This window comes from Strix aluco, chromosome 2 (assembly GCF_031877795.1).
Source record: "Strix aluco isolate bStrAlu1 chromosome 2, bStrAlu1.hap1, whole genome shotgun sequence".
NCBI classification, from domain to species: Eukaryota; Metazoa; Chordata; class Aves; order Strigiformes; family Strigidae; genus Strix; species Strix aluco.
The window spans coordinates 63,488,714-63,516,157 of NC_133932.1; the positions used below are offsets into that span (position 1 = coordinate 63,488,714).

The 27,444-nt window shown below is 37.9% G+C and overlaps 1 protein-coding gene across 1 annotated transcript in view; it reads left to right on the forward strand.

Annotated features, from left to right (window-relative positions):
- The window catches only part of OCA2 (OCA2 melanosomal transmembrane protein), a 192,961-nt gene that overhangs the window by 48,833 nt on the left and 116,684 nt on the right, over nucleotides 1-27,444 (forward strand). The window contains exons 9-13 of the mRNA XM_074816908.1: nucleotides 14,616-14,687; nucleotides 15,557-15,622; nucleotides 16,659-16,715; nucleotides 17,743-17,867; nucleotides 21,438-21,576. Coding sequence (XP_074673009.1) covers nucleotides 14,616-14,687; nucleotides 15,557-15,622; nucleotides 16,659-16,715; nucleotides 17,743-17,867; nucleotides 21,438-21,576 — 459 coding nt within the window. The remainder of the gene's footprint in view (nucleotides 1-14,615; nucleotides 14,688-15,556; nucleotides 15,623-16,658; nucleotides 16,716-17,742; nucleotides 17,868-21,437; nucleotides 21,577-27,444) is intronic.

The window sequence follows — 27,444 nt, forward strand, 5'->3', positions numbered from 1 at the left end:
TGTCAGGTTTACCTTTGTTGATCTCAGCCCTACCATTTGACCCTTCAGGATTACTGAGGAGCATAGGTAAGATGGTCTATAAGTATGTTTTCATGTTGGTTGACAGGGCCATCTGGTGTAAAGTGCTGATGTACAGAGTTCTATGCTGATGTTGCTGTACTAAATTAGTTCACAATGTATTTCAAGATAAGCTCTTTCTAGTTTTCATCCTCAAAATGTGTAGCCTCTTTTGATCGAGAGCTTGAAAAAAAATTCAAACAGAAAAATCTTAGAAAATTTTATTTTTACACTTTTCTGATCCAAGCTTCTTTGTTCTTTCAGCTAAGAGTGCATTTTGTTTTTTGCCTTCTTTGACTTGCATTCTTCCTCCAGCAAAGCCTTTTACTGTGCATATAACTGAAGTGACTATTTACAACCCATTCACTCATGTTCAATAAGCAGGCACGTATGGTTGCTTCTGGTGGTACAGCATAGTCAAGGAAAAGTAGTGTGGATAAAATCTCATTGTTTCCTCTTTGCAATACAGTAAGATATATTTGATTTCTCCCCTTTTGCCTGTATTTGTATACACAGAGAATGGGATAATACACTGGTTACCCTGAAAAGAAATCTATCTACCTATCTACATCTTAGAATATCTCTTAATATTATAAACTTTTATTGGTATTTAGAAAAATTTCTTGAGTTGATAAAGCTCTTATTAGTAATTATTAACTGCATATTTGAAGCTATGTTGGAACTGCATTAGTTAGAAAGATGTAAGGAGGAATGTTAAAAATTAATTATTAAAAGAGCTCATTAATTTGAATGAATTATTGTGTGCAGTTGTCCACTATTTTCCTTTAATAATATATTTGTTTTGTGTTGTGGGTTAAAATGGAGTGTTAGCTGTTTATGATACTTAAATGAGCCAGTAGAAACAAAAATTAAGGTAATGGCCTTTTTAAAGCTATTTTATAAAACATTTTTTTTAGTCAGGAGAAAAGGCGGAGTAATATTCATTTTATTAAATTTAAAAAGAAGATATACCAGTAGCACATCAAATGGCAGAAAAGCGATACCAGCAAGTATCAGAAATTCTGTGAAAGTCTCCATAGGGCTTGTTTTATCACAGGAGCTATCATCTAGTTTCATATCCTGTCTTGTAGGTAGCCCTAAGAAAGATCTTGCCAGGATCTTTCAAATGACATTTTAATGATCTGACATCTTGAATAACATTTTCATTTCTGTATTTCTCCTTAAAACACAAATACTTTAAAGTGCAAAATCTGGCCTTAAAAGCTCTAGCTTCTTACTAACATGAAGTATGGGCTTATAATCACAATTTTTATTATTTTAATGGAAATGGAGAATGTCACTTTCTTTCCATATTACTTTTCTATTATTAACTAGCTTAAATTATGAATAAACATCCCCTAAGCTTAATTTTTTTAACTCAAAGCAGAGTGATTTTTAATAGCATCTAACCAGCAGAAATTAGCTGGCAGAGAGCAAAACTTTGATGTAGTTCAGTCTGACCATTTTTCTAGTTTTGTGGACTGGTTTTACCAGTATTTCCTTGCAGGAAGCATGAATGAAATGAAATAAGATGTTTGTTATTATTGCTGTCTATGCTCACAGAGTCTAGTTTTTGCTTATTTCCAGTAATGAGGCTATTTATTTGCACATGGAAAATTATGCTTCAGAGAGGGAATAGGAAAACAGAAGAAAAATTCACTGGTATATGAAACATAATACTAAGTGATGGTAATAGGCTAATCTTAAGGGAGAATTTTTCTGATGAGGAGTCACAGAAACTAGTGATCAGCTTACTCAGCATGGTTTCCCACTTCCCATCCATTGTCGTATTGATCTGTCTTTAATATAGGCAGAGAAGAGTGTGAATTAGGGTGTTCTTACCTCCACATATATCCTACCAAAAGATTGGTAGTAATGGGACAGAAGAAAATTCATAGCCTTTATTGGAAAAGACGGTGTAAAAAAGAAAATTGTAGCTGTTGTTCTCCCTGGCTTTTGTGGGAGAGAATATATTCCTGCTGCTTTCATTTGTGCTGGGATGGAATAATAGTGAAGAGGAGTTAAAACATTGCTGTAGGAGTTGGCAGAAAATTAGGGTCAGGTTATCAGAACAAACCATCTATCCTCTGGTGAAGAGTCCGAGCCATAACTCACTGGGCAAGAATAAAAGTTTGCTCTCATCTACCCTCCTGTCTGGGGGGGGGAGGGAGCAAAAGAGCCCAAGATCAGGGCAGAGCAGGAAAGCCAGTGCCCCTGGGTGTGTTGGTCATCTTCCAGCAGGGCAAGGGTTCTCTCCTGCACACTTTTCCTTCCTTGAGAGACTACTGGTCCTAACTGGGGGAGAGAGAAGGCTGCCTTCATATTGTCTTGATTATCTGCAGTGTTTTACAGTGAGGTAGAAATGGAACCAAGAGGTAGGGGCTGGAGAGCGAACTTCCCAGCCCGAGGCAGAAATCATAAATGTTGTGACTCTGGGGGTTGAACACAACCTGAAACCAGTGTAGTGAAACCTAAACCATAAAATCCAGTAGAAAAACTTAGTTTGAAGAAAAATCTAGCTCCCTCTGGAGCAGGCTAGCTGTGTCCTTCCTGGGCAGCATGTAGTTGTGGGTCTGGTTTGGAGTCCTCATAGCTCAAACCACCATTACCCTTCAAAAGTCTACTCTTTTTTTTCTATTTTTTTTTTCCCCAACTGAAAATGTGCAGTATAATGAGGGCAGTCTTGCAATCCCCATGAATAATGCTTTTAGGATATAAACTCAGGGGGTGCATTAAGAATAATATCAAGGCACGTTGAGCAGATGGAGACAGCAAAGCCTGTTGAGATAGATGCTGGAGGACTGGATTGGACAAAGAGATACAGACATGGGGCAGATCCATCTGTCCTGGCCCCCAGGGTGAAATATTCATCAAACAGTTCTCCCAGAGAGAAGAGCCTGGGACTGAGCTAGCAATTAAGCAATATGGACTATCAAGGTTCCCTGCCTTTCTCTGATTTAGGAGGAGGGTGTGACATCTGTCCATCTTGAGAGGTTCAAAAGTGACTTTAAAACAGCTGTGCAGGAGCATTACAAGTTGCTCCTTATGAGGAGCGTTGGATCAGTACCCCTGAGGTGCTTGAATTTCTACTGCTTGGGTAGAGCAGAGCCCCTACCACCAGCAAGGAGGCTTCAACAGGACAGAGCCAGCAACAGTTAGATAAACTACAGTCATTTTTACCTGCTGTAACTGCAACAAAGGAAGTGTAAAGGAAGCAGAGTGCTCTAAGACAAGGACAGGATAAGTTTAAATTCAAACAAAGATACAGTATAACAGCAAGCAAAATTCTCAGCTGGATCGCAGCTTGATATGTTATAACAACGATTTTGTATTATTAATCCAATATGAATATTGATTTTACACCGACTATTGCCTGTGTAATTGTTAGATCTATCTTGGTAGAAGTCTGGCTCTGCTTTGAATATGTGTGCTTTAAGGAAAAATATCTTCTTTTGGGTGCTATGATACTTCTGTAGTATGTAAATTTGCCTTAATTAAGAACTTAATAGGAAAAAATTGCCACTGGATGGTGCTGCTTGCTATTCTAAGGACTCAGTAGGATTGTCTGCTTTAAAAGATTCTGCCACCCAGGCTTCACTTTTTACAGAATGATATTTTTTTAAATAATAAGATTCATATTTTCAACACTAAGTGTAAAAACTAATTTCCAAATGTCTGCTTTATATTAAAACTAATTCTGAACTGTATTTTGTCCAATCTGTGAAAGACTGTCAAGCACAAATGTGTTGCCCTGCCTTGCATTCTCTGTATGTTTTAGGTTGGTTTTTTTCCTTTCTGTTTGAGACAGTCAGTAGAACATTATATTAGCTTAACTGAATGCTGCTGTTCAGCTTCTACCCTGCCTATGGCAACCAGAGGGGTAGAAAGCCATGTAGTCTTAAACTTTTAGCAAGATGTTAGAACACACATATGCTTCTAACAGACACAAATAAGAATGAGAACCACTCAGCTTCTTTTGCGTCCTCAAATGATGTCTTCTGTCAGCAAAAGCAAGGGCAAAAGTGAATGAACAAACATGAGAGAGTGTAGGCTTGGAGGAAGATGTGATGACATGATCTAAAGAGGAAAAAAAAATCCAGAGAAGAAAACTGGAGTGAGAAAAAGAGGAGATGTCAGAGATGGAAGACTCTCCAGAGGAACTACTGTCTAGAGCTGAAAGCTTCCTGTAAAGGTAATACAAGTGCTGCAGTTTGCCGTACTGTTGCTCATAGTGCATGGCTGTAATTCTGTATGTCTGTATTAGCCTGATATTAAAAGAAGGCTGACAAAGATTCACATAGGTGAAGTAAAATAGTTTGCCCCTCACTTTTGTGATTTGTTCCATGTAATTTCTTTACTAGAAATTCACAATTTCATTAGTCTTGAGGATGCTGAGATAACTGGGGAAAAACAGATGGTGTCATCTTCAGTTTTAGAAAATGTTCTGAAACTTCAAACATAATGAGGGTCTTGCAGTCCCCTCAACTAATGCTTTTAGGACACAAAAACAAGGGGGTGCACTGGAAATGCTACCAAGGCATGTGGAGTGCATGGAGGCAGCAAAGCTTGCTGAGATAGGTGCTGGAGGGCTGAACTGACCCTTGTAAAAGGGTCTTGCAAAAGGGTTTTGCAAGACTGAAAGCTTGTTGCCGGATCAGCCTGTAGATATACAACAGCTTTGGTCATGTCACCCCACAGTAATGGTCTGGTTTATCATCTTCTAGGTAGCAACATTAGTCCTTTACTGGATCATGACCAGATCTCCTTTAGTCACATAGCATATGTTTTTTGTAGCTTAAATATTACAGGAGTGACGTGCATTGGCACATAAAAATGATCACCATCCTGTCTTTCCACAGGGCTCTGCTTTCTATTAATCTGACCTGACTCAAGGCCCTGATTTACAGAACATCAGCTCATTCATCTCTGTGTGCCTCTGTTCAGTTTCGCATTGAGACAAACCCCCTAAATTCATATCAAATAAAAAGACTCACTTTTAAAATTTTACTCTGAGGAGCTCTGAAATTATCACGTTACTGGATATTCCCCTTCTGGTGTTTCCTGGAGGTGTATAAATATAATTTGCTTACATCAGAGCCATCCTAACAGGTAGAAGCTGGAAAACATCCACCTGTAGCTGTAATGACATAGATATGGCAGACTCCTCTTTTTTGTATGAATCCAATAGAAATATTTATGATGTATGATGCTATACCTTTTTATCCCTAGTTCACATTAGCAATATTCTGAGGTGGGAGGTTATTTCAAAACCAGATTCAACTTAGAAGTCAAGCAGTCATTTCGACCCTCATTATAAAGGAATAAACCCTCTTTTGGATCCTCTGGCCAACAATGAACAAATGCTGTTTCCCTCCTTCCTTCCTGGCTCTACACTTTTTTCTTCAGCTTTGCTTTTCTCCCAGGTTTCCAAGTTTTGTTCATCACTGCTTGCTGTTTGCTGAGAAAACTGGGTAGGCTAAAGCTTCATGCTGATACGAAACATTGAATTAACTGGTTCAAAGTAGCCCTTGAATGCTGCAAAGATAAACATATCCTTACTGTATGAGATGAACAAGACTATTGAAACCCTTATATTTTCATGCCTTGGAAACTTGGGGGAATGAATTAATCAGATAATTTATTCACAGAAAATAATTTGATCTCCTTAAGTCTCTCTCTCTCTCCAACTATGCATTGTGTTTTACATATAGAAAGAATTGATGTCAGCTGGTGAAACTTAATGTAGTTACTTAATCATAGAATTTCAAGGCTATCTTTCCTAGACAAAAGTACCAAGATATCCCTGCCTTGTGTTTCTTGGCCTCTTCAGTCAACATACCATAGGAATAAAAGTGAACTTACACAGGCTTGTCTTGGATACCATGTAGCATCACCTTTGATTTAAGATAATCATCTTGTGTAGTGTCATTTTATATTTTGAAACACTGAATTAGAAAGTGGCAAATAGGTGCCTTCTATGCATTTCGGTAAGGCAGGGTTATTTATACCATAACTTTCTCCACTGACATTGACAAGTAGTTTGGCACACTATCTGAATAAAAAAGGATATTATAACCGAATGTCATAGATAGGGTTGTGTAGATGTTCTTCAGGAGTAACAGAGTTTGCTATAGAACGTAATGTTTCTATTTAAGAACCCCAAGTCTTTTGGGAATTTATCTGTAGCTTATTGAATGTGTATGGAATATTATTTTCACAGTTATAGGGATCAGCCATTTACTGTGCAATTAATAAGAATGCATGTTAGTACAGAAATACACAGCTAATGTTTCCAAGTTGACAGACGTCTACAGTCTGGGCTCTTAACTGATCTTGGGCACATATTTCATACATATGGTAAGACTATTATACTGAATCATTGAATTGTTGTAAAAATGAGTAAGCTGTTGGTCCAGTTTTTTTTGTTTGTTTGGCTTTTTTTTTTTTTTTTTTTCCCCCAGCAAGGCATACTTATGTACAGTGATAGGCATACTTATGTACAGTGATGCAGTTTTGACATATTTTGAGTTACAAAAATGAGATTAATAATAAGATTTTCTAAAAATTTAGCCTAGTATAAAGTCTTATTTTATGATTCACATGTCTGCATGTATAGAATACGTATAGTGTCCTTATTTTCAGACAAAGATATAAATAGCTTTTCCTGCTGTCACTGATTTTTTTGATGCTTGTAGTCACTTTGGGATCCTTGATACACATCATCTTTGAGCAGCTGTACACTACATGCTTGTCTCAAGAGCTGCTTTAGTCCATCCCTGAATACTGCATCAGTATGTGTCATACTTTCTAAACTATGTCAACCATCTATCTCCCTTTTGCTTCATTAAAATCCCTACAGAATTTATTTGCTATTGCTTAACTAAGTAATTCTAAGGCAATTAATTTTCTGTTAGCATTCCTTTTGCACTAGCTTTTGAGAGACATCCCCTGTAAGGGGAAGACTGCTGTGTGGCTGAAGAAGCTGCAGAACTGCTTCTGCAGAGCTCATGTAGGGAGCAAACTGAGGGGAGGAGGGGGAGGAGGTAAGGCTTTAGCTGCCACCACCAGATGATGGAGAGGTATGTTGCTATGCCTTTGCTAACTGGTTTGGTTAGACTCTTTAATATAGGTGAGCATGAAGAATATCAGGTAAATATGCCTGGCTCCACTGACCTTCCTTTTCTGCTACTCTAATCTCATCTGTACCTGACTATATCCTGTATTTCTAGTCTATTGGTTTATATTCTGTCCAAATTGTGCAATTTGTCAGTATTAAAGCAAATTTTCATGAATTAAGAATTTGATGCCATTCAGCTTTGAAGTGGATCTAGTGCAGGATAGAGTTCAAAGTATTACAAGGCTTTTTTTGACCCTTGTTGTTTTCTAACATAAGCCTAAAATTTCAGTTATTTTGCTTGACAGAGGTAGGAAAAATTACCTAAATTAGTAAGCTAAATTACCATTTTTTTTCCTGCAAATTTCAGTTTTGATTTCAGCTTCTGATGTCAGTTTCAGGCTTTGGCATTAATTTTCCAAACCATAAGCGGATCAAATACATGTAATATGAAAGACTGAATTTTCATCTGTATCCTGCTAAAACAGCTGGAATAGTCCAAGGCAAAGCAGACCACCAAAATTTATAAAGTATGTGACAGCAAATGATATGATAATTTCCATCAAGGGATCTGACTGAGGAACATGTTTCCAGAGGCAGTCAGGCTAATACTATCTTGATTATCTTTAGGAAAAACACACTCTTTTTCTTTGAAAAAAACCCTCTTCTGCTGCTGAGGATATCTTCTTTTAACCCAGTAAACCCTTATTAAAACATAAAAAGGAATAGATATAAAATGTAAAGGCAGAGAAAAAGTTATCCTAGAGCAAATTTTACTCCCCTTCTCTCCCTCCTTGTCCCCTGAGAATAAAGAATTGATCTAGAGAATTTATAAAGTCTAAGAAGGATTTGGCTGTTGATTTTATAAGGAAGGTCTCAGCTACTCTGGAGGTAGGTGGAAAATGCATAAACCCCATACATGGCTATAGGGTTGGGAATAACCGCCTCCTGGAGCACATGTTGCACGAGGAACAACTGAGGGAACTGGGGTTGTTTAGTCTGAAGAAGAGGAGACTGAGGGGAGACCTCATCACCCTCTGCAACTACCTGAAAGAAGGTTGCAGAGAGCTGGGGATGAGTGTCTTTAACCAAGTAATAAGTGACAGGACAAGAGGTAATGGCCTCAAGTTGCACCAGGGAAGGTTTAGACTGGATATTGAGAAGTATTTCTTTACAGAACAGGTTGTTAGGCATTGGAATGGGCTGCCCAAGGCAGTGGTGGAGTCCCCATCCCTGGAGGTGTTTAAGAGTCGGGTCGACTTAGCGCTGAGGGATATGGTGTAGTTGGGAACTGTCAATGTTGGGCTGATGGTTGGACTGGATGATCTTCAAGGTCTTTTCCAACCTAGACAATTCTGCCACTCTATAAAATGAAAATTAATTTCTTAGTAAAATAAGCCGTTTAATGCAACAGGCTTCACTGGAGAAAAAAAATGGATAAGAAATTAATTCAGGCTGCATTTGAAGCTTTAAAGTCACTGAAAATCATCTTTCAACTGTCATTTATCACTTATAAAGAAGGACTTGTGGAAATAAAATGTTTGGTGTGATGTATCATTTATCAAATATCTTCAGAAACACATTTTAGAAATATGCATGCCCTGGATTTCAGCTGGGAAATGTATGCTCTGAAATAGCACACAGGTCACCATTCAGTTGGCTTCTAAATAGTTTCCTTTTACCTCCTGGAGCACTGTACAAGATAAAGAGTTTGGAATTTTGAATCATTTTTATAATGATGCTGTTGCAGTCTACCAAAATATTTGATGAACTCTGTGCAAACATTCCAAAGCTCTTTCAGATAGATAAAGACATTTAAACCTGGAGAAGGTCTAGGTTGTCCAAATCCAGTTTGCATTATAGCTCTGGAAATGTATATTTTTAATTAATATCAAGCACAAAGACTTGTGGTGTAAATGGTTTAGGTTGCTTTCATGTCTTACCTTATAATTAACTCCTGAATTAAGAGTATGGAAATGATCATACAGAACCAGCATCCAGCACATAGTGTTTATCACACAGCAGGCAATCATGACACAAACTTTCTGCAGATAATTATGAAATGAGATCGCTATAGAAGTTTTTCCAAATCTTTGTCCATTCTGAATTGACCCTATAGCATGACCCTATGGTGTTACCATCATCAAAGCTACACTGTTGATGTTAATTTTAAGGGACTCCATTGTTGCAGTTTTGGGTGTTTTTGTTACTTATATAAAATTCTGTAAATATCTGTTCCCTTTTTTTGAAATCTCTTCAGCTCTCAGCCTAGTGATATCCTGTATGAGTGAGCTCTATGACTGCGTTGTGCATTGTAAAGAGTGAAGTCTGGGCTGCACTGTTTCCAGTAGCAGTTTGTATTGAGATAACTGTCCCTTTGTAAAAGTCAAGCACCATCCTTTGCTGTTTCATTAAGTCAGCACTGCTAGGCATTCTTCAGACAAAAATAAATATGATGTTGGTGGTGAAGATGCCCCTTCTGCAAAGAGATTATAAGGTTTGCAGTTAGGTTGGGAGGTGGGGATCTCTACCATGCAAACTGATAGACTAAAAGCTTTGTATCTTCCTTGTCTGTTCTGACTTTTATGTATAAATGGCCATTGCTTGTTTTTTTAAGAAACCTTTCCAAGAAACAAGGCAAGGAACTTTTATAATAAGTGCATTTTACAGAGTGTGCTAAAACTGACTGAATCATTCAAGTGTGGGGATCCAATTGTGGGATGGAAGAAAAAAGAATGAGAAGAAAATAAGAAGTCACTTTGACATGTGGCTTTGACAGAATGAGAAGGGCCAAAGAGGGTGGGAGCATGTGAGGAGATATTTATGTGCAAGAGAGTGGAAAAAAAAATGCAGATAAGAGGCAAGTTGGAGAGAGAATAAAAGATGAGACAGAAGAGCTGTTAGGAGATGTGCAGGATGGAAAGAATTTTAGTGATGTTTTTTGTCAAAGGAATGAATACTGTGTTGCTGGACAGTGGTCCAGGCAAGAGTTTATCAGTGCTGGGAGATGGATTTTGAAAAAGAGAGATGAAATAGAGAGGAAAATATAGGTACCATAATAAGATCTACAAGAGGTATTGACTACTTCAGTGTCTTTGATGAGGACATGTTACACTGAGTCTTGCACCTGAGTTCGGTCACCCTTGCTAGTGAAGTAACATTTGGCCCACTGTTTCCTTCTGTTTCTATTCCTAGCTTGTAAAATAAAAAGTCTACCCAGTCAGACTGATGCAGCCAACCCAAATTTGTGGTCTTAGAGGCAATTCCTATTTGAAGGAGAAACTCATTATTAATCAGGGTTCTTTCAGTGTAACTGTCTTCTCTTACTAGAGAATTCACAAAGGTATGCACTTTCTCAAGCATGAGAAGGATCAGATGAATATAGATGATTTCTCACTTAATCTTTTAAAATGTCTCTAAATTCAGAAGTCCACCAAAACTCTCAGCTTTCCTGGAGTTAAATCTCTGTGTTAGTTTATTTCTGAGCTCTTTCAATTCTGTATCTGAGCTTTTGTTCATGGATTCACTCTGAGATTCATCCTGAAATGATGCTCATCCTCCTGCCAGGCTTCAAAACGGTTTGAATCACAGAGTCATTCAGGTTGGAAAAGACACTTGGGATCATTGAGTCCAACCATCAGCCCTAATCTACAAAGTTCTTTCCTACACCATATCCCCCAGGATCTCATCTAAACGACCCTTAAACACATCCAGGGATGGTGACTCCACCACCTCCCTGGGCAGCCTATTCCACTGTCGAACCCCTCTTTCTGTGAAAATTTTTTTCCTAATGTCCAGTCTAAACCTCCCCTGTTGCAGTTTAAAACTATTCCCTCTTGTTCTATCGCTACTTATCTGTGAGAAGGGACCAGCACCAACCTCTCTATGATGTCCTTCCAGGTAGTTGTAGAGAGTGCTGAGGTCTCCCCTTAGCCTTCTCTTCCTCAAACTAAACAGTCCCAGCTCCTTCAATCACTCCTCATAGGATCTGTTCTCCAGGCCCTTCACCAGCTTCGTTGCCCTCCTCTGCACTCGCTCCAGCACCTCGATATCTCTCTTGTATTGAGGTGCCCAAAACTGGACACAATACTCCAGGTGTGGTCTCACCAGTGCAGAGTACAGGGGGACTATCACCTCCCTACTTCTGCTGGTCACACTATTTCTAACACAAGCCAGGATGCCGTTGGCTTTCTTGGCCACCTGGGCACACTGCTGGCTCCTGTTCAGCTGCTTGTCAATTAGAACCCCCAGATCCTTCTCTTCCAGACAGCTCTCCAGCCACACCTCCCCAAGCCTGTAGCGATGCATGGGGTTGTTGTGGCCCAAGTGCAGCACCTGGCACTTGGCCTTGTTCAAGCTCATCCCGTTAACGTTGGCCCACTGATCCAATCTATCCAAGTCTCTCTGTAGAGCCTCCCTATCCTCATGTAGATCGACACTCCCGCTTAACTTGGTGTCATCTGCGACCTTACTGATGATACACTCTATGTCCTTATCAAAATCATCAATAAAGATGTTAAACAGAAATGGTCCCAACACTGAGCCCTGAGGAACACCACTTGTGACCTGCCACCAGCTGGATTTAGCTCCATTGACCACCACTCTCTGGGACCGTCCATCCAGCCAGTGCTTGACCCAGCAGACCGTTTGCTCATCCAGGCCATGGGCAGCCAGTTTTTCTATGAGAATTCTATGGGGAACTGTGTCAAATGCTTTTTGAAAATCCAGGTAGACAATATCCACAGCTTTTCCCTTGTCCAATAGTCGGGTCTTCTTGTCATAGAAGGAGATCCATACTATTTTCCAAAAGAATAATAATGGATTTTTACCTAATATAATGCCCTCCAAATGTGTGTTAGATGGAACTGTGGTTCAAAGAGAGTCACAGGTTATAACCTGCATCTCTGAATTTCTGCATTTGTAAACTTTAAATATGCCTTTACAAATATATTATTTGTTTGGGATTTTCTTTATGTGAAAAGAAGATTAAAGAGTAATCAATTCTTTCCTAAACCTCCCCAAATTTCAACTTTTGAATATTTACATGTCTCAGAGTTTACAGATGTGTGCTCTCTAGGCTATATTTTACTGTATAACTTTCACTTGATAGTTTGCTGGAAGGAAGAGTTGTACATTTGACAAGTTTTTTGTAACAGAGCTTTTCACCTGAATAGTCTTTGTTCATTCTTCAGGATATACTTCTGTATATCCTTCTTGGAAAATCACCAGGATGAAGGAACTGACAGATGACTGCATTTTTACAGCATTTTTTCCCTGTCTTTCTGCAGAAATTAAAGTAAATTTCACCCACAGGAGACAGCAAACTCCTGGAAACTGAAGATGCAGTCAACCCAATGTATGCAATTAAGTATACAATGGTGACAGCAAAAATGCTTATGTGGAACCATCCAAAAAATCTAAAGGAAATCAAATCTCGGAAAAGCCATCATATCTTTCTGAGAACTGAAAAAGAGCTATCTAATATGGGTGGTGATTAGATGAGGAGAAAGCCTCCAATCTGAGGAAAGTTGAGGATTCCCCAGTAGCTTACCCTTGAACTTTGCCCTGGTAAGAAGCTGAAGTCCTTCCCTAACTGACATCTCTGCTTCGTGTCTTTTACTGGAGAGAACTGTAAGGTCTAATTGCTGTACCCTGTCATCAGCCACAAAGAACTATCGAATGTTATCGAATGCTCCCCACCTTTGCAGAATCAGAAGGGCCATACGTGGGTGTTCATATCAATGCTCTGAAACTGGAGATCAAAGATGAAACAATGACTTATCACACACATTTCTGTGGGAGCTGGTGTTTTTGTGGTGTTCTGTGGGAGCTGTAATTAGTGCTATGTATTTTTAGGTCATTAAGACATAAAAATCTTGGTCTGATCTCCTGCTTTGTCACTATGAATAGGTTATTCTCCAGTGTATTTTGAAGAAAAACATAGGAGAATGAGACAGATTTTTCTATTGACTCCTAGATGAGTCATCTATGTGTTTATTTTTCTAGTAATTTGGTAAATTGCTTAGTTGTTTACCATTAACATTAAAAATTTATGTTCAAGGAGAAAAAACAAAACCAAATCTTTCATTTTTTCTTTACAAGCAGATGGCAGGGCCTTGAGATGTCCACATCCTATTGTTTCTTATCAGCAAAATATTTCTTATTAAATTAGCAGCAAAAGAAATATTTCTAGACTGCTTTATTTCTTTCTCAGGAATAATTCTGATTTGTGTCTGAATAATATTTAAACACATTAATAATAAGTGTTGTTAATTTGATTCAGTCTTTTGTAGTGTGATTTCCATTAATTACATTCTTACTTTAACTGAATTATTTTACACAATCTGCGATCTTCCAGACATAATGGATTAAATAACTACAAATGAGCACTTGGAGGAAAAAGCACATTTTCAGGGCATGCTTGCTTTTATACTTTCTCCTTCAGGATTTTAAGTGCAATTTATTCATTAGATATATAGACATGAGCAAGTGTCCGTATACTGTAGTAATTGTTGCAGTATTAAATGAATGTCCGTGTTATGATCAGAGGTCTGACCGCTATTTTCAGATGCATTGCTTGTATGCTAGAGAAACATTAGAGATGGAGGAGAACTGTTCAAGGTTAGGTTAGTCTATACTCTGGCGAAAGCAGCTTTTGAGTAACTGAGTAGACTGTGGAAAAGGTGTCCAGCAGATTTTAGCTGAAGTATATGTCTTTCTGGAAGCCAAAATACTTTGTAGAGAAAATGCTAATGTAAAAAACACACTTTATGAAGGAAGAAAACTCTGTGTGAGACAGAAAGCTGGGGCACAGGGCTGTGCCCCAGACCACAAATTGTACCTGGAAACTCAAAGCCCAGTATATCTGTGTGTGTTGTAGGATGGATCTGCCCCAGGTCTGAGCTATTTGCTTAGGAATTGCTTCGTAGACATTGGAGATGAACAAGCACCTATAAAGAATGAGGTGGATCACCTCCTGGGCACACATCTTCTTCCCATGGGCTGTGAAGGGAAGCCAACAGGACTAGGCTGTTTGATCCTTAAGTTAGGGAAGATAAATTGCTTGTAAATTGCTTTCCTTCTTGTGTCACCCATTGGCAAATAGAAGTAACTGGTGCTGAAGTCCCTTCTCTGCTTTGAGATCAGAGCTCACACTTCCTAGCAGGGTTTTGCACAGGCATGTTTTTTTTGGTTGGGTGTTTTTTGGTTTTTTTTTTGTTTGTTTGTTTGTTTTTTTTAATAACATGCTATAGTGAGGTAAGATAATCAGCCGTTCTCTGGGCAGGTGTTTTTGAAGGGGGGTGGTGTGGAATAAGAAAAAAAAAAACCCAAACAAACTAAGAAAAGAATAAACTACCAGAATTTTTATAATTTTCCCTCCTCCTTTTTAATTGTAAGAAGATGTTTAGAGGACTCTCTGGTCAATTCTTATCCTTTGTTGCAGATTGTTCACAGGACCCTTGCAGCGATGCTGGGCTCTCTGGCAGCTTTAGCCACCTTAGCTATTGTTGGGGAGGTAAGTTACCAAACTGTAAGTGCTTACTTTATTTCTGGTTATGATATAAATTTCCATGTTTGCCCTGTTGTGTCTGGGGACATGACAGAGCAGTGTTTTTTAAGAGAGAGAGATGGTAGGGCAGATATTGGGATGGGGAAACTTTTTTGGGAAAACAAGTCAGCCTAAGGTATAGACAAGAAGAGTAGAAAAAAGTCAGTTGATGCTGTTTTGTTCTGATTTGCAGGCAGCTGAACACAACCATTTTCAGCTTAATTCAGAGTTACTTTAACACTATTATTTTTAATAATGTTAGGTTACCAAGCAGACCTAAATGGAAATACTTATGCTACCCTGAATAACTGCACCTCATGCTTACACCTTCCAATTCTTTTGTTTCCCCTCCTTGTTTACTCTTAGTTGATATTTAGTGAAACCTCTGACTGATTTTCTCTGTTTTTCTTGTAACTGGTCACCACAACACTGCTATGTTCCCTTAAATTCCCTCCAGTTAGTTCACAGATGAAGTGGTATGCTTTTGTTCTCTTACCAAACAGGAAACTGGGGTGTATGATATAATTCAGTTATCTTTTATTTCTGTAGTGTTATGTAAGGACCAATTAGATAAACCCAATAGCATAATGTAGGCTTTTGATAATGACCCACTTAGGATACCAATAGTATTTTGAATCAGTAATAATAATAGTAGTAGTAGTAGTAATACTAACAGTAATAATGGAGTCCTTTTTGTGTACTTTGTAGGAACACTTACTAATTTCCATCATAGCTTATTTAAATGGTTCATCAATTAAGTGGAGTTTGTATTTCATAGCTAATCACAAGTTAGGTGTTTCAAGGCATTCACTGGTAATTGTATTTTTTGATTGCAGAGGCCAAGTATGGTCAAAGTGGTGGAGTGGATTGATTATGAGACACTGGCGCTGCTGTTTGGAATGGTAACTAAAATATATCTTTTGCTCTAAATGTGCTGAAATAATCACATTCAATATAGAGATGTTTCCTTTTTAAACATTTTGTTAGTTCTACTTTACTGAAAAATGTTATGATGAAAATTTGGGCCTTAAGGGGTTTATCAAAAAAGAGGATGATCAGACCTCTGAAGGAGCCTTTTGAAAATGTTGATCCTTTTCTATTTTTAAAAAAATCTGTAAAATTGTGTTGATAACATACTAAACTAACCTTGAAGTCTATAAATGGAAAGACCTGTTTAAGTGCCAAGTATTATCACTCTTGTTTATCTTGTTAATTTTGTTTACTCAAAACCTTCCTCAAACACACTCTGTTGGAAAAGTATTTGTCTTAGTCAGTGCTATGTTTGGAGCCAAAATAAGCAAACCAGAAATGGAGGAGAAATATCTGATTAGATTATAATCATATATTATTTTAATCACTTTGCCCAGAGCTATTTATGGTTAAAAGGGTTGTCCAAGTGCTATTAAACTCTAACACAAATTATACAATATACAGAGACAAAATTGCAATTATCTGTTGCCATTCAGAGCTTTTCTTATTTCCTGACACTGCTCCATGCCACAGAAAAGAAAGCAAAAAAATCTGTTGGGAGCAAAGATGGAAGGACAAGAGACCTCCCAGAAATGTGGGAAAATGCAAATTATTATTGGAGCCACTGTCTTCTGCACTCTGTAGAGCATTACTGCAGAAAGCAAACACACTCATTGATTAATAACATAAGGAAGATACATTGAGTACTTAATGTATGATGCCTACTTAGTCACTACAAATAAAATTCAACCAGACTAGTACGACATTTACAGACTGTTTATGTTGAGAACTAAATTTCACCATATGACATATTAACAAGAGATATCTGGCATCTGTAGTGGATGTCCTAATATGAAAGTGATCAGATTCTCAAAGCTGTGTCAGATAAGGACTTTTGTCAGGATCACAAACTACATCACTTTGTTTTTTGTGTAATAATTCAGTTGCAATTTCGTCATCTTTTGGTAGATGGTTTTGGTGGCCATATTTTCAGAGACTGGATTCTTTGACTACTGTGCAGTAAAGGTAGGCTTCTTTTGGTACTCTTAATTATTACTGGATTAACCAGGTTAGTATTTAACCAGATCTATTACACCAAGCACTATCTTTGAAGAACTTTTCTTAGGCCAGTGTATACTTATAACATTAGCAATGACAGTGGTCAACTTGTAATTTTGAAAAATCTCTTAGGAATGAAAGGAAGCCCTTAAGGCAATTCTGTTTCTACAGGAGGAAGGTAAAGGCCCCCAGTAGGGTACACAAGCATATGAACAATATAAAGCGGAGTTATTCCACTGACTTCATCAGGACTGCATTTCCACTGTATCTGAAATCTATATTTATGCCTGGCAGTGGGAGAGAGAAAATATGGGAACTATCATTAGCTTTACAATCACACATGAAAAATTGCCACGGACCTTTTCACAGCAGCAGAACCAAAGATTACATGAAAAGGGTAATACTGATGGATTGGTTGTAAAGCAAGTATTACCCATGGTGAGGGACTCCTTCACCTGCTGCAAAGCTTAGTTTTCTTGAGAAGGGTGGAAAGAAAGAAAAAAAAATGACAGGAAGAACTGCTTTAAACACAGAACTCCTAAACAAAACTGGGTGGACACAACCCTTGCCTATGTAGATGCCCAGACTGTGTAGCCCTGGCAGTGCTGTCCTGAGGATGGGGAAGGTGTCCCAGTGTGTGGAAGGGGTGGGAGGTCTGAGGTCTGAGCCACGTTAGTACACCCAGGCATCCAAGCAGAAGATGGGGGCTCAGCCCTCCTCCTGCCACATACCCCCTTTATGTCTGGCAGCAGAGCATGATGTCTCTTCAGACTTGTTTCTTCTTCTGCATGATGGAAAAGTTTACCCACTTTCATGAAATGTTTTCTTGCTAAATTAATATTGGAGAGGGTGCTGCTGGAGGTGCATGGAGTAATAAATACTCTGAGCCCACTGTCCTCATCTTTGGTGAAGTTGTTTTCTCTATCATTTTTTGGAAACTAAGCTGGAGTGATCTAGTCTCTTACTTTTGTTTCTATTTGTTTGGTTTTATTAGGCTTATCGATTCTCTAGAGGCAAAGTGTGGGCCATGATTACGCTTCTGTGCCTCTTTGCTGCAATTCTTTCTGCATTTTTGGACAACGTTACCACTATGCTACTCTTTACTCCAGTAACCATAAGGTACTTTATTGTTATGGTTTTGGGCCTGGTCATTTAGCGAGCAATCAGTAGCAGACATGTGTGCAAAATGCTTGTTTAGACCTTTTTTGATCATCTAAATGGAAATCAAAACTTCAAATACTCCTATTGTAGTAGGGTAAACAGCTAATGTTTTCAAAGGGATCGGTTGCCTTTCCCTTTGTGTTAATAGCACATATCTGAAGCCTGTTATACTGTCTTGGCAGCTAACTATTCTGGTTTGTCTCCATTATCTGAACTGCAATAGCATATTGCACCAAATGCTCCCTAGTAGATGAAATTTTTTCCTGTAAGTGGGGAGAATTTTTTAACTAAAGCTGCCTTGTCCTTTACTGGCTAATATCTAGATATGATTTTAGATATTAATTTATGTTATAGTGAAGTTGTTATCCCTTCTAATACTAGTGAAAAATAAATTTAAAAAATTAAAGCTTTGTTTTGGAATATGAGACTCTGAATTTTCTTCCTGCTGGTGATCATGACACTGGTACAGCCACTGGTTAATTCCACAATTTGGGACTAGATATTTGGAACTTTTAATAGAGAACAGAGAATTTAATTACTTCAGATTTCTGTAAATTAATAACACATGATTTGTAACTACATTTAATCAATGTGTGATTATAAATTACTGTTTAACTTGAATTTAACCTGTGTCTGGCCAGGCAAATCTGCTTAATCCAGTTCAGTGTTGGAAAGATCTATTGTGTTTTTAAAATGATCCCGAGTGATGTAATGCTTGCAGTCATTATCACATTAAAGTACACAGAAATCTATTAAGATATGCTCGTATTTTAAAATGTAGTGTAAAGCAGTAAAAACCAATTTTGCAAGTGGAATTTATTCTAGATTGGAAAACAGCTCGTGAATGAAAGATTCATTTGTCTTCTGTCCGATTATATTTTAAAGAGATCCTTTTGCCTTACTCCAATCAATAATTTCACCTCTAGCAGTAAACAACACTGGAACTATTAAACACCAAGTTTTCTTTAGCTGTGTTGCAGAATAATTTGAATTAACTATAATTGGGAGTGGACTGAAATCCAGACATCAATGCATCATGAACTACTGTTCACAGGCAGAGCTACTGTAGCATTCATGCTTTTTCAAAGAATCATAGAATAGCCCAGGTTGGAAGGGTCCTCAAAAGACCACCTGGTCCAACCTTTCATGGGAATGAGAGCCTAGATGAGACTATCTAGCACCATATTCAGTCATGTCTTGAAAACCTTCAGTGACGGGGACTCTACCACGTCCCTGAGAAGGTTGTTTCAGTGGTTAATTCTCACCATAAAAAATGTTTTTCTTATGTTGAGATGAAATCTCTCCCAGTGCAACTTGTACTTGTTGGCCCTTCTCTTCTCCATGTGGCTCCTTGTGAAGAGAGAGCCTCTGTCTTTGTAGTCACCCTTTAAGTACTGGAGTTTTATATTAAATGTATACCAAGTACTTTACTTTTATACTAAATGAGTTTGTAACACTGAAGAAGGGGAAAATCACTATGCAGGAAATATTTGTATTTGAATCACTATCAAAGCTAAAATAAAATTTTATCTTGCCTAGTAAAACCAAATAATTACCTATTTCTAAAAGCTTCATGCTGGGGGTGTTTTTTTTGTTTTTATCTTACTGCCATTGTCTTCAGCACTTGTTTACACCTTCACTATGTTTCACTGTACTGTCATTGCCATGGAGATAAAGCTTGCAGAAAATCCTACTGACTCTATGGATATAAGGATTTATATTTCCATTAGTAAGGTGCAGAACAATGATACTTGTTTCACTCTGCATTATGTAGTAAGCTGATAAAAAAATTAACAACTACCCATTTTTAGCTATAGTTTATTTTCAAGATACTTTGTTATTGGGAACTGGAAAAGGCTAATGGTTGTTCACATGGGGAATTATATAACCAGGGTAAGTAAACTGAAGTTTGATCCTACCATATAGCTAACACATTCTGATGGGTTTATACTTTGGCCTTGGCTTTCTTGGCATATGTCAGAGGTTCTTTCTTCAAGATATCACTAGGCCCATCAAAAAGAAAGAATCACTAAAGAAAAGTTAAGGTTATATTTTGAAACATTTGGAAATCAAGGAGTGATGAAGAAAATTACAAATATAATTGTGGTCTTGTACCACAATTGATACAATTGGGCCAGCTGTACTACAAAGTACCCTTTAACTGCATAATTTTATGCTGTTGGGGAAATAGTGTACTTTTGCACAGTTATTTTGTTCTGGAGTTTTTATGGGTTGACATATGTGTCATCTGACTTTTTTTCTGTTTTAAATTGACACTCTTGGTGACAGTGTAAGTGTATCAAGTTAAGCTTTTGTGCAATACAATCTTTTCATTTTGAAATATAAGTTTTAATAATACACACTTAGACTGAATAGTAAAGCTCAATTCTTCCTTCAGGGAAACGTGTGACAGCACTACAGCAAAATCAATCTTGAGAAAGTATTCTTGCTGCCAACTTTTCCCCCCTCCTGTACTAGTTAGAGGGGGCAAGCATTTAAGCATGGCCTTCATCTTTACACACCAGAGCAACGTTTTGAATAAGCAGTAAGCAGGAAAGCAGTTGTTCCTTATTCCAAAGTGCTTAAGTGTGACCTTAACTTTCAGCGTTTAATACCATGGCCCAAGTTTAAAGTCAAACTTGTACTTCAGCAATGAGTGGATTGTGCAGATCTATGTGTAAATGTAATTTGTGTGAGTTGAAGTAATCTGTGTGAAGATTACTATAAGTGGGCTCTCAGTTGAAATGGATCATGAGGTTACTGAGTCAATCCCAGTATTTGTCAGAGCACTTTAAGATGCTTCTTATTAAAAAAGCATTTTAGTTTTTCTTATTAAAGAAGCATCTTACTAAAGAAGCATTAAATATTCTTGAACAGCTAAAACCATTTTGAGATTTTTTTAATAATGAGGAATGTGTATTTTCTACTCTTGTTGTATTACAAATAGAAATGATCAAGCTTTAGAGAAGGGGAAAAATAGGAACAGAATAAACTGGATAAACCTAGGCTGAAAACTGAGGTTTCTAACAGATGATTTACAGCTTATAGGTTGCCTGCACAATCCTCTACCACTGCTCACCACAACAAAGCTAGTAACAGATGCTGAGTGCAAATCCTGTGGTTGTCTAGAATAGTTTTCCATAGGTCAGTGTACCCTGGGAACCATTGTTTAAAAAGTTATATGACACTGAGAAGTTGACGTGCTATTTTCTGTGTAGTCCAACTCCTCTAATAGTTGATTACTTTTAATGAAATGCTCTTTAAAATGCATCAATTTTGTAACTATTAATTATTGTATTATAAATGTAAAAAAATCTATCATTTTTGCATTTATATGGCTATAATTACTGTAGTACATATAATGTAGCACAGCTGAACCTTTAACAATATACACAGACAAAAATATTATGTTTAAAATCCTGCAATTTTTCAGTGAAATTACTGCATTTTGTAAATTTTATAAATTTTAAGATGTAAGGTAATTTAGTTATAGGGTAAGAGGTTAATTTCATTCCTTTTATACTGCAGGCTCTGTGAAGTACTTAATCTTGATCCTAGGCATGTCCTGATTGCAGAAGTAATCTTCACAAATATTGGGGGAGCTGCCACAGCTGTTGGGGATCCTCCAAATGTGATTATTGTCTCAAAGCAGGAGCTGAGAAAGAAGGTATGTACTGCAGGCTGTTTGGCTACTAAAATTAAGTATTGATACTGACTTATGCAGTGTTGAACCCTCTTCCCCCAGACAGCAACATAAACAGAAGAGAATCCACTTTTTCTGACACGCTATTTCTTTCTTAGTAGGATGATCAGACAGAATAGAGTGATCTTTTGGGGACAAAATTGTGGTGAAGAATAGACTGTTTGACACAGACTGAGAATACCATTTTCCTTTTTTTTTTTTTTTTTGTGGTGGTGGGGAAGATTTAATTGTCAATGGCAAAGTGAAGAAGGAAGCAAAACAATGGAGGGGGTAAAGAGAAGGCAGTAAGTTGTGAAAAAAGAAAAATGAGAAAATGAAGATGAAACTCCAAACTTATTTTTTAGAATAGGCTTTCTCTTAAAAGTTAAATATATTGAGACAATTCAGTTCCTTTTCAGAAATTTCAAACCAGAAATACTTTTCATACACAAAACCCACAACGTGAGAGGCTGCGTTGCCCCTGTAGACTCATGCCATACATGACTCCGCTGCAGGCAGAGCCTTTGTCCTTCAGCCGCAGTCCAAGGAGATGTGGTGGGTGAGATGAGAGAGGGGGCTCCTCCCATGCAGTACGGGCTGCAGCTGGCTCCCACCTCCTGACAACATTTTGGTATCCCCAGGCTGCAATGACAGATTTTAACTTCCAGCACTTGGCTCTTCTGCCATTTCATTTTGCTGGGTGACTGGTGCCAAAGGGAAGGCTATGGTCACTGATGCTGGGTGGGGCTGCAGGACTCCAGACACCTGGCAGCAGAACTGTCCCAGTCCCACCATCTCCTCCTACCCACATGGCCTCTCTCCCCTGTGGACAGACATAGCCACTGCAGGCAGTAGTTCACGTTTGCGTGAGTCTTCTATGCTTTCAACTATCCCTGCCTCCCCTGAACCGGGGAGCATCAAATCCCACTTCTGCCTCTGACACTGTGCTCCTCAGTATCCCTTGGTGCATCACCCATCTCTGGTATGTTGAGGGCAGCAGGGAGGCAGTCTGCTTAGGATGCAAGGGCCAGGCCCTCCTGGGATGGGGTAGCTCTGCTCTCCTCCTGCCCCTGCACCACCACGGCCAAGTAGCACGATGGAAGGGGCAGCAATGTAATGGGAAGGTCTGTGAGATCACAGGCATGTGTTTTCTGTTTTAGCCAGGTGTCATAAACCCCCCAAAATAAATAAATCTAAAGGAATTCAATGTAGTGTATGGGCTAGTATGAAAATACCTGTGCAAGTGGGATGAGGGCATTGTAGTATAAAACTCTAACTTTTTTTATTTGGAGAAAATTATGTTTTTCTTGCTGTACCAAAAAAGGATGTCTTCTAATTAACTGAATACGCTCAAATTAATAAGTACTGTCCAGGTTGGAAAATGTCTTAAAAAGTTCATAGTATTTAATAAATTGAGTGCTTACCTTCAAAATATTTGAAATGTGCTGCAATTTGTTTGTTTGGGTGATGACTTTGGAGACTCTGTAATATTCCTGGCTGAGGATTTGATAGCTAAATTTTACATTTTTAAATATGAAATCTGTGCAACTATTTAAATGTTCTATTCTGAAAGAGAATAATTAACACCTGTCATGCAGGTCATTTTCCTAAATATTCAGAAACTCATAATCTCTCTAGCACCTTTAGAAGTGGCTATAAACATGGGAAGCAATTAAGCAATAACGTTGAGAGGAAACAATTTTACATTTCTCTTGAATGAGGTATTGATAATTTTAGGAGGACTGAGATATATAAATACTCTAGCAAATGTGACAAAGCAAATTCTGTATTTGAAACAAACACAAAAACTTTACAAATGTTTTCACTCTGGATTGTCTTCAGACCTTTTGCTGCATCACAGAAATAAGAACATAATAAAATAGATCAGATTCCACACAGGACCATGGGACTTGTACTGCTTCCTTCCTATATTCTCAACTGTTATATCTATGTGTATAAGCAAAAGAGTGCCATTGACTCTGAGGCTGAATGGCATGGACTGGCTTATGTCCTCACTGCTTAGGGCTCACCCCCACTCAAGGAGATTTGCCTGGGAGAACGCTGGCAGGAGTAACTGGATAAAGCCAAGAATGAGGGTGGGGAGGGAGCTGGACCATCTGGCCTCTGTCAGTCTGCGCTGCTGAATTAATAGTGAGATCCCTAATTTTGTCCACCTGCTCCAGCATACTTCCTTTTATTCAGAAGAAGAAACATAGACATTGTTATCTTATTTCTGAAACACTTCTAGCAAAGGCTTCTATGAGGAAGGGTTATATGATAAACCCCAAATGTGCCTCTAAAATGCATGGGGTGTCTGCTATATTTGTACCAAGCAAAATTTATTTCTTTTTTAAGAAAATGTGTATCAGAGGTAAAAGTTCTTGAATGCGGTAATGGCATTTTGGAATCAGCACTTCATGCAATATTTTTTATAGTATATATTATGATCTTTTCTAGAGAAAATACCTGGTTCTTAACCTCTTTTTAGCATTATGGTCATGTTTTTGCCATTCTAGGAAATTTTCCTCCCTATATTGCCATTGAAATTCCCCTTTTTGTCCTCTTGCACTTCCTATTCAGTGTTATTTTTGCATAGTAAATACAGGAGTACTTGGACAACTGCCTCTGTAGGAGGCTGAATAGTGTATTGCACTATGTAGGTGATTGTTTTTTCTATTTTATTAGGTACGATCAGGAGGAGAATTTTACCAGTCTTCCTGAACTTTTACTGTTGTGCATCAACCTCTAAAAGCAGCCTAGTAAGATATTACACAAGTTTACACATTCTTAGGAAACCTTTGTTTTTAAATCAATACAAAATGAAGTGCAGCCTTGTTACTTTGGGTGCTGTTATTGGATTATAGCATTTGAAATGCTTTATTCTTTGTTTACTGTAGTGCTGGAGAAATTTTTTCCCTAGGTTCTGGGGAAAACTCATGTCATATTTAGAACATTTTATTTAAAGTCTGTTTGAATAAGTAAGCTTTTTGTTACAGTTTACTCATTAAAATGTAGGGATAAGTCTGCTTATTTGTCTTGAGATGCAAATGGATGCCAAAAGGATTTTTTCTTTGTAGCAGTGGTTAATTTATAATACTGACGTATTCCCTATATGCCTGGAACCAGTGGAACGTTTGCATAAGAGAGGAAGATTTGTTGTACTCTTGCTTGTTCTTAGTTGGAGTTGGAAAAAGTTTCACAAAATAACATTTATGTTGTGATTTTAGGGAAGGAAAATAAGAGATTTATTAAGAGCAAATGAAAAACTCATTCAGTGAATACAAACCTTTTTTGAATTTTTTTATTACCTTCAGAATACTGCTACTGAATGGCCATTGTTAGCAAAATTATATTTTTATCTTGAAGAGATATGTACTTCACACGTTGGGAACTCCATTTTTACATGCAGAATAGGGCATGAACAAGTTCAAAACGGTCATTGCTTTCAGAAAGGTTGAACATTGAGTCCTCTATATTTGGGAACTTCACTAGTATCTACAGTCACACCTTTGAAACCAGAAGTTGCTTGTGCTCTAAATTTAGACTGTGATTACAAGTTCTTTAGAGGATGGATGGTGAATAAGTCTCCAGAACAAAACAATGGTGTGAACACAGTGTGCACTAGTGTATCTAGCTTTAATCTGCCTAAAAGAAGTCATGATAAGAGCAAAGGCAGTTTTACCATGTGCTAGCCACTGAATTATATCCTCTTATTTACTGTCTTTGTTAGCATGTGATAAAGCTTGTACTGTTAACCTGATATGTGCTGACAATGTTGGGGTTTCAGCATCCCACTCAGAGTTCTTCCTGTCACTTAACAGGAATGCCCTGGAAAATGAACAGCCATCAGGTTCTCCTGTTCTGCCTTTTGCAGACTTTCAGCCTTCATGCTGAAATTTAGCATGATGCGATGTTAGCTGATTATATTTCATGTAAAGTTGTGCTACCAAAAATTTATGAATAAAAGTAGATAATTCTGAAAAATGGAAGAGATAAAATTCTATACATGAATCTGTAATGGTATTTCAAGCACTGGCAGATTGTGAAAAGGATTCCTGTAGTTTACTAGGCTATTTGTGGGTATATATATCCAAATACATATATATATATTGCTGGATACAAGACTGTTAAAACTTTTAATCAATTTGTTGAATCCCTACCCTTACCGTCAATGTTTCATTGATTCTTTTTCTCAAGAAAAAATGAAATCCTAGGTAAGGAATATGAAATAAAATTTATGGATTTATGACTGATTTCAGATTTTTTCCCCATCTCTGCATGTATTAATCATTAAAGAGTATAGTGCAAGACAAAAAGGGAGGTTCGTCAATGTCTCAGATAAGCATTATCTACATGTAACAATGTTAAACAATCAGTGATTTCTGATGGTGACATCATGAGCAGTTCCCCCTGAGATAACTTACATCTCAGTCACTCAGCTAGAAGCGATGTTTAAACCAGTGTGGAAATAATAAATGACTTTTGCTCTGCCTAATTTTATTAGTTTTAAAATATTAAGTAAAGGTCATTCTGGCTAGAAGCACAGTATTGGCTGCTTCCTGAACCACTGCACCTAGCTATAATTTTTGCTTTCTCTTTGCTCTAAAATGGCAGATTTCTTCTGGAAAGGTCTGAATTACTAGCAGTTAATTTCACACCTCCAAAAGCAATAAAAAAAAATTATTATCAGGATGATAGAAATTTAGCATTTAAGGAAAACGGTATGATGCTTCCTGCTCATATGAAATTGATATATTTGACTTTGCCTTTAAAACTGTAAACCAAGGAAAGATGCCCACTCTGTTTCAGCTCTGAATCTGTCGACAGTGGAACCTTTAGGCTGTTGTCTTGCTAAAATAAAATCTTTAGATTTTCTGTTGACTGGGAAATGGGAGAAATTTAACACAATCAGCATAGCCTCAAGTAAGGGACATTTGAAGCATGTATTGTATTTATCTGATGGATTGAAAACTCCTGGAAGAAAAGTATTTCTTGCCTATTGTGCATGCCAATTTTATTTCAGTCTATTGTGCAGGAAAAAGAAAATCTTTATGAAAATGACATTTTGTTGTATGCAGCAGACATGTGGAGCACTTCAATGTATTTTTACAAGGCTGAATCCTGGCCCCAGCTGTGCAGAGGACTCAGGAGGTATAAAATGTGTTATCCACAGCCACAAAGGTTATGAATGTAAGCTCTGTGGAGATGTTGCCTGCCCTTTCTAGGGTGTGGAAAAGGGGACAGGAGCAACTGTACTACCATCTTGGTATCCTCTGCAGCATTGTTTGTATCTGTGGTACAGTGTAAACACTTTAGTCTCTTAAAGTTCTCCGCAGACTGCCAGTTGACTACTAACTACCTGACAATGCCTTCTCCTTCCCTGAAAGAATATTCTGTGTACTTCAAAGAGGCTGGTGAGAAACACCCAGCCCAAAGCATCAGGGTGGGCAGTGGTCTGTTTTTCACCATGAGCCACTCTGATATCAGCCATAAAAAGGAGAGCACTTGGTGGTCCTCAGCCTCCTCATGGCTACAGGATACCAGTTGTCCAAGGCTAACGATCATCAGGATTCATTTTTACTCACTGGCTCTTGTGGATCAATGCATGGAGGTAATATGGGGAGGAAAGCCAGGAGCAAGGGATGGGAAGTTAATCAAATCCAGCCTTTCACTATCACAGACAAAAGTCATGCAAGCTCTTTCCTGAAATAAGCACGCTCCGTGTTAGAAAACGATTTGTTTCAGCTGAATTGGAAAGCTGTTCTGCAGTTGCAGCAGAGCAGCATGTTTTCTTTTTCCTCAGGGATCTCAGAGATAAGAAAGATCAATGGAGTGATATTATGAAGTTTAACA